The sequence below is a fragment of the Apodemus sylvaticus genome, chromosome 5 (genome assembly GCF_947179515.1).
Source record: "Apodemus sylvaticus chromosome 5, mApoSyl1.1, whole genome shotgun sequence".
NCBI lineage: Eukaryota > Metazoa > Chordata > Mammalia > Rodentia > Muridae > Apodemus > Apodemus sylvaticus.
The window spans coordinates 165,096,128-165,104,288 of NC_067476.1; the positions used below are offsets into that span (position 1 = coordinate 165,096,128).

General features: G+C 42.3%; 1 protein-coding gene across 1 annotated transcript in view; it reads left to right on the plus strand.

Annotated features, from left to right (window-relative positions):
- The first annotated feature begins 3,057 nt into the window (after positions 1-3,057).
- Positions 3,058-8,161, plus strand: part of Polr3k (RNA polymerase III subunit K) — a 5,315-nt gene continuing 211 nt past the window's right edge. Inside the window, exons 1-3 of the mRNA XM_052184649.1 lie at positions 3,058-3,596; positions 4,948-5,035; positions 7,595-8,161. The exon at positions 7,595-8,161 is cut by the window's right edge and continues 211 nt beyond it. Coding sequence (XP_052040609.1) covers positions 3,342-3,596; positions 4,948-5,035; positions 7,595-7,722 — 471 coding nt within the window. The 5' untranslated portion in view covers positions 3,058-3,341 and the 3' untranslated portion in view covers positions 7,723-8,161. The remainder of the gene's footprint in view (positions 3,597-4,947; positions 5,036-7,594) is intronic.

Genomic DNA, 8,161 nt, shown 5'->3' on the forward strand with positions numbered 1-8,161 from the left:
TAAAAAACAGGAAGTGATGTGATTAGAGGGAGGGGTCCAGCTGGTACTAGAGCTTTGTTCTAGACCCTGACCTCAATGTCAAGTTGATGAACAACATAGTATTTGACTTCCAAGCTCTTACTATGCACGGGCCATTATGAACTCACAGCATAGCCTAGTTTTATGTATAGACTTGATCAGAGCCCCTAAATTATCATTTCTCCAAGAATCCCTCAAAGAAACAAGCACAGTCTCTCTAGAGTTAAAGATCTGAGCTGGGAGCCCCATGCTTTAGCCTCCTCACCCGCAAATATTTGGGAACAAAGAGACACACAAGTGACCAGGAAAATTGAGCATCTGCTGAGCACTGGCCTCCAGTATCTACATGGTAGACCTCACCTGATGTTGCTCAAGTTGTTACTGTGTTAGAATCACCACCATACAGCTGCTTCAGGGCTAAGGTTGGAAGCTGGATGGTGGAACTTCAGGTTCATTGTTGCAGGCTTTTTTTAAATCACACTGTGACCTCTAGGGTTGTGTTGTTTCCTGTTTCTAGTTGTGGTGTGACTCAGCCCTTAGCATACAACCTTTAATCCCGCAGGCTGGAATATAGACACACCCTTAGTACACACCATTAATGCCAAACAATGAAGGTACCACCAGTGTTTGAAAGTGATGTCTAATTAAGTGGCAGACAAAATGACAAATTAGAGAAATATTTTTACAGAATACGATATGCCCAACTCTCAAGAGAGAGAAGGAAGGAGGCAGTTTTCCTGGGACAGTTTTTACATAGACATGAAGAGAAAACAAGCTAGACACAGGTGAAGACAGAATGTACCAGAAGATTAGAACATATTGTCAAAGTTAGTGTGAGGCCAGGCAGAGCAATTGAGAGGCTTGAGAGAGAGAAGCCAGATTGAATCAGTCATCTTGGAGAGAAGTTTGAGCCAGAACAGCTGAGTTGAACCAGCCAATCAGAGCTCAAAGAACTAGAAATGGTGAGCTTATTCAGCAGTAAGTCTCAGAAGCTGAAAATCTTTTAGGCCTAAATTAGATTGTACAGAGGGTAGAAGCTTCCAGGGCTAGTTGCATTTACAGTTCCTGACAGGTCCCCACTCCATCTTCATGAAAAGCCATTATGCCCATGTCAGTTTCCAACCTGTCAAAGAATCCATGGGACACTTTTTTATGTGTCCTTGAGAGTGTAACTTGGAGCTTACACCTGGCTGATGAGGGAACAAATGCAGCCAATGTCTTGTGATTCTTTGTTTCCCAGCTCCAACATACATGCCAATAGAATGCAATCCAGATATTGTTAGCAATAGGCACAGACACTTAATTATCCATTTTTTTTCATTCAGATTTATCTTTATAAAAATAAGTTAGGGCCTGGAGGGATGGCTCAGTAATTAAAAGTACTGTCTGCTTTTCCAGAGGACCTGGGTTCTATTTCCAGCAATTGCAAACTCCAGTCCCAAGGTATCTGATGCCCTTGTCTGACCACTGCTGGCACTACATGCATGTGGTGCAGACATACATGAAGGCAAAATAAAACCTCAAAAAAAATAATAAATTAGTTGTAGAATTTAACCTTTTGCTGGGTGGTGGTGACACACGCCTGTAATCCCAGTACTTTGGGAGGCAGAGGCAGGCGGATTTCCGAGTTCGAGGCCAGCCTGGACTACAGAGTGAGTTCCAGGACAGCCAGGGCTATACAGAGAGAAACCCTGTCTCCAAAAAAACCAAAAAAGAAGAAGAAGAAGAAGAAGAAGAAGAAGAAGAAGAAGAAGAAGAAGAAGAAGAAGAAGAAGAAGAAGAAGAAGAAGAATTATTTAACCTTTTTATTGTATGTATTTAAGACTGACAATGTGTTTCATACACACATAGTAAAATGGTTTATTGCCTTAAGTGTGCTATGTCAGAAACAAATATATTTGTGTCTTTACAATGTCAGGATTTAATAACATGAAAGCCACAAGATATAGCAGTTTCAATGAAAGCAACTGTGAAATATTCCAGCTTTACTTTGTAATCTTGCCTGGAATGAAATTTTTTTCTTTTTATTTTATGAATTTATCAACTCTCAAATCTCACACTACACACCACACAGTAAATATATCTGTCTTAGGTTTTTATTACTATGATAAAACACCATAAATAAAAGCAACTTGGGAAGGAACGGGTTTATTTAAAGTCTTACACATCAGACGCCATTGTTTAGGGAAGCCAATACAGGAACTTGCATCAGAAACAGAAGCAATTACCATGGTGGGATGCTGCTTGCTCCTCATGACTTACTCAGATCTCTCTCTCTCTCCACTTTGTTCTTAGACTTAAGTGTATGAGTTTTTCTTGAATGTTTGTTTGCACACCAAAGGCGTGCTTGGTGCCTATGGAGGTCAGAAGAGAGCATTGGATCCTCTGGGACTGGAGGTTATGGACGTTTGTGAGCCAACATATGGGTGCTGGGAATCAAACCTGTGTTCACTGCAAGAACAAGTGCTTGTAACAGCTGAACAATCTCTTCAGCCCCATCATTCTGCTTTCTTACATCACCTAGGACCACCGGCTTGGTGGTAACATCGCTCCCAGTGGACTGAACCCTCTCTTACCAATGTTAACTCAAGAAAGTGCTTCATAGACTTATTTACTGGTCAATTTATGGTGATATTTTTACAATTGGGATTCCTCTCCTTGGATATCTAGTTTGTGCATAATTAACAAGCAAGACAGACAGACACACACACCCCTGTACATGTTGCAGAATGATTGTAGAGGATTAACGAGGCAAGGAGTTTCAAAGAGGTCTGAGAAGGCAGAGCTGGGAAATGTCTGGAGGAATGAGATAAAAACTAGCTGGACGTCCATGAGAAGGAGCTGTTGGTATTGTTATCTGCAGAGTTGAATCTAGCTGTGTAAGTGAAAGGGCAGAACTGAAACCAGGTGAAGAAATGGCCAGATCAAGGGATGGCAGTTCCAGATAGGAGAGCCATACGTCCGTCAGATAGTAGTTGAGATGCAGTATTAATACCGGGGACTGAGCCAACCTAAAGTTCCTAGGACAGTTGGTTATTCTCTGTCCGTCCCGGATGAGAATATTGAGGAGCAGCAAGATCCTCCTGGAACACGTTCACGGCTCGGAGTGCGGCAGTATCTCCTCATCACCCAGTACCTCTCACCGACCAGTACCTCTCCCTGGGTGCTGGTGCTGTCAGCGGCCAGCATTATAGGTACAGTGTGCGTTTGAGCCCAGAAGACACGTGCGCACGCGCAGAAATGACACGGCCTGCGACACAGCACGCTGCGAGTGCAGACAGCATGCTATTGGCTGAATGGGAAAGGATTAAATGCGATGACCAATGGCGTATGTGAAGCTGCGCAGTGCCTACTGGGAACGTCTTGCTGAACGCCGGTTGCCGGTAACGGAGGAAGTGAGTCGGCTTTTGATTGGGCGACTGCACCACGGAAGCGCCAGACAGAACCAACGTGTGGAAGCTGGAGCTATGTTGCTGTTCTGCCCGGGCTGCGGGAACGGACTAATTGTGGAGGAGGGGCAGCGTTGCCATCGCTTCGCCTGCAACACTTGCCCCTACGTCCACAATATCACCCGTAAGGTGAGTTCTACAGGCGGGTGCCTTCTCTGCTATCCGGGAGGCAAAGAGCAAGCGTCGGTGCGCTCAGACCTTCCCGCAGGCGGCAGGCTTTTGTGCTCTCGCTGCGGCGGTAACCCAAGTCCAGCGGTCGCTGCTCCAGTGGCGTCGCTCCGGCCACGTAGAAACCTTTTTTTTTTTTTTTTTTCTTTTTCCCTCCAGTCACTACAGGGACTTCGGCCTCTAACTCTCCGTTGCCCACTTTGTGATACTCAAAAATTGCGAGAATTTTAGTTCACGCCTCTACGCTGGACCCTACTCTTAAATCTACACTTCTCTCGTGCTGTCCCTGACTTGCCAGACTCCTGTCCGCTCCTCATCTCTGATTGAAATCCTCGGGTTCTTTTTTGTTAATCTTTTGCTCCCAGCCCCTGTCATTATTCTTGAGAATCATCACCATGTACGCAGTACTGTTAAGTCCGTCCTTTTGCTCGAGTCATTCTTACACAGACACACTTCACACTTATTTCATCCCCCCCCCCGCCCTCATGTATGTGTGCCTGTATGCCTCTCTGTTTCTCTCTCCTTTTCTGTCTCCCCCTTTCCCCGTTTAAATTAATGGCTATCTGACTTATATGTATTTATATTTATGCACACACACACACACAAAAGCACAGAAACAAACCAAACTCCATATCTTTCAGTTTATCCTCATTCCTCTTGTACGTTTCACAGAATTTATTGCCTTCTAATATTTTATATCATTGTTGCTATTTTGTGTAGTGCTTGTGTTGGAACCCAGAAAGCTGTATTTCCAGCCCTTGGTGTTTTATGTACCCTTAACTCTTGTTCCTCCTTACCTCAGGGTCCTTAGTTCAGTGACTGCAGATGTGCATCACTGGGCCTCGGTGACACCTCATTCTTAATGTTTGCTCATTAGAGCTGTATGGTAGGAGTTTAGAGTCTGGATTTGTGGTAAGATGAATTGTGACATAATTTTGAATTAGAAGGATGCCTGATAAACTTAGGAAAACAGCCAAATGTGACCTGGAGAGTGCTGGTATACCCAGCTAAATGACTTCATTTGTCAGTCTTTCCTGTTGGATTATTAGGTGTCTTAGGGATATGGGAGAAGAGTAAGGTTTTACTAGGCTGTTTTTTCTTCCTGCTCTAGTGTTTCCTTCAATTTCTAGAGGCCTTTGACATTGAACCTCTGTGCTGTTTTGGGGGACATCCCAGTCACAAGGCCCCCTACCTTTCAGTGACTCATTACTGCTCTTTGAAGAAGATAAATTTTGTAGAGGGAATGCTGGAGGGAGGTTGTTTAGTGGCCCACTTGTAAAACTGTACAAATCTGATGGCTTGTTTCTATTAGGTAACAAACCGAAAATATCCAAAGCTAAAAGAAGTAGATGATGTGCTTGGTGGAGCAGCTGCCTGGGAGAATGTGGACTCTACTGCAGGTGAGGATTTTTCCATAACAGAGCCAGTGACTCAACTCTGCTTAATATTTCTCATTATATTTAATAATGATAAATTTATTATTATATTGAAACCCTGTGTTATTAGGGCTAGTGAGACAGCTCAGCAGGTAAAAGCACTTGTTGCCAAACCTGTTAGCCTGAGTTTGATTCTTGGAGCCCAGATAGTAGGAGAGAGCTGACTCATGGAAAGTTCTTTTGTGACCCCATACCATCCGCCATGCATGCACATGTGCACAAGCACACAGACACATATACCTGCACACAAGTAAGTATAAAAGAATTTAAGATGTAAATAACAAAGTAATGACAAATAGCTAGTGTTTGCCAGTGCATGAAATAATTTGGTAATGTGTTTTAGGTACAGTATAGTTAACTCTAAACTCTAAACAAGGTTTTACATTTTTGTTGTTTGATTTTGTTTGTTGAGACATGGTTTTTCTGTGTATCTCTGGGTGTCCCAGAACTTGCTCTGTAGACTATGCTGGCCTCGAACTCAGAGATCTACCTATCTGCCTCCCATATGCTGGGATTAAAAGCATATGCCACCAGGCACTGGTGGGGCACGCCTTCCTGGTCTACAGAGTGAGTTCCAAGACAACCAGGGCTACACAGAGAAACCCTGTCTCAAAAAAGAAAAAAAAGCATATGCCACCACCACCTGGCTGTATTTAATTTTTTTTAGAGGATTCTTTAAAAGAAAGTTACCATACTGATACCTGAACTGTTGTTTCATTTAGATTCTCAAGTCAGATATAGAAAAGTATAATTAAAAAATAAATCTGGTACACATTCTCTTTTTGAAGCAAATTTGGAGTTCATTATAAAAAAGTTTCAGCATTGATTTAAACATAGTTGATGAGAGGGGGAGAAACACCTATGTTCTAGTGGATGTGGGTTTCTCAAGAGTTATGTTGTATGTATTTTCAAATACTAACACTGAAAAAATAATCAGCCCTCGTCTTTTGTTTTCATTTTATTTTTTTATTTTATGAATTTAAAAAAAATTATAACTGGGGTGAAATATGGTTACTCAAACTTATAAGTCCTGTGCTCTCTGGGTGGAGGCAGAAGACTCAGTGCTTATCTGGGCTTCATGAGACCCTGTCTCAGTCAGTCTGTCAACCAATAAATAGTTGTGGGTAGGACTTCAGTGGTTAAGCATATGGGACTGGTTTCCTTCCCAACTTCCCTGGCATCCCAGACCTTCTGTACTTGTAGTTTCAGGTGATCTAATGCCCTCTACTGGCATCCCAGGGTACTGCATGAACACAGTGCGCAGTCAACCCAAAGGCAAAACATGCACATAAAATAATTTTAAAAAATTAAGGGGGGGGAGTATATTTGCAACTGGGGGTATTAAAAAGTAATGTTTGCATCTTGATTTATGTTTGATAGGCTTAAATGTGATAATGGAATGAAAGGAGATGACCCTAAATAGTACCTGTTTTAGAAGAAAGATCACATGTGTGATTTGCAGTCTTTTCCTCTATAGAGGAATATGCAGATCTTCTATTTTAAAAGTTATCATTGGCTGGGCGGTGGTGGCACAAGCCTGTAATCCCAGCACTCTGGAGGCAGAAGCAGGTGGATTTCTGAGTTCGAGGCCAGCCTGGTCTACAGAGTGAGTTCAGGGCTATACAGAGAAACCCTGTCTCGAAAAAACCAAATCCAAAACAAACAAACAAACAAGAAAAAACAAAAAAGTTATCATTAGGTGTGGTAGTACAACTGAAAAATGGAGACAGGAAAATCAGGAGTTCAATTTTATCTTAGCTACATAGTAACTTTGAGGCCTTCCCGTAAGAACTTTTTTTATAAAAGCAACAAAAGCCATGAAAGTTAAGAATGAATAGAGACTTAAAGTTTTCATTTGTTTGTTTTTAATTTATTTGTTTATCTTTAAAATAGAATTCCCTATGTATTCCAGGCTGGCTTTATAGCAAGCCTCTTACTTCAATTCCCAACATGCTAGATTATAGCTGTGTTGCTACCTCAGTGGGTACTTATTTAGTTACATTCCCACAGACTATAATAGACCCTTCCCATGCTTTTCCAGCCATTCTTCAACCAGATTTGAAAAGGGAAGTGAAACCCAGAGATAGAAGGAGAGGGGGTTCCAAAAAACTTTAAGCCTCTACTCATTTTCAAATTTCAGGGCTTTTGTTGCTTTTATAAAACAAGGTCTCTCTAGTATCCTTAAGTACTGTGGGAAGGATGTTGCTATTGGCAAACTTAGCATTGGCAAGGGAGTCTAGCTGAGCATGGGGGTGAGATGTTTACCCACACTTAACAATGTTTTTGTGGGCTGGAGAGATGGCTCAGCGGTGAAGAGCACTGACCACTCTTCCAGAGGTCCTGAGTTCAAATCCCAGCAACCACATGGTGGCTCACAACCATCTGTAATGAGATCGGATGCCCTCTTCTGGAGTGTCTGAAGACAGCTACAATGTACTTACATATAATAAATAAATAAATCTTTTAAAAAAAAAAAAAAACAATGTTTTTGTAATGTGGATAACTTATTTTTCTGTTTGTCAGAACCATGTCCAAAATGTGAACATCCCCGTGCTTACTTCATGCAGCTTCAGACCCGTTCTGCAGACGAGCCAATGACCACCTTCTACAAGTGCTGCAATGCTCAGTGTGGACATCGCTGGAGGGATTAAGGGCAGGACTTGCCCAGCTGCTAGCATGAACTTTGTGTGAAGGTCTTTGCTATATGATAGGGAGCTGACTCTTCTGTGGTGAAGGACCATGGTGAAGCATAGCTCATCTGCAAGTTAGCAGATAAAGTCCTTGATATATAGGGGCCCTCCGGTCCTTGGGAGATACACATAAGGATGCTCACTTGGTAATGGCAGTTCATTACCATTTGAACTAGGAACTTTTTTGTTTATAGCCAGTAAACTTATATTTAGTTTTTCAAGACAGGTTTTCTCTGTTGTAGTCCTTGCTGTCCTTGCTATGTAGACCAAGTTGACCTTGAACTCAGAGGTCCACCTTCCTCTGCCTCTGGAGTCCTGGGGTTAAGGGTGTGTGTCACCACCACCAATGATAATCTTGAACCTTTTGGTCTTTTTGCCTCTGTTTCAAAAGTGTTAGTGT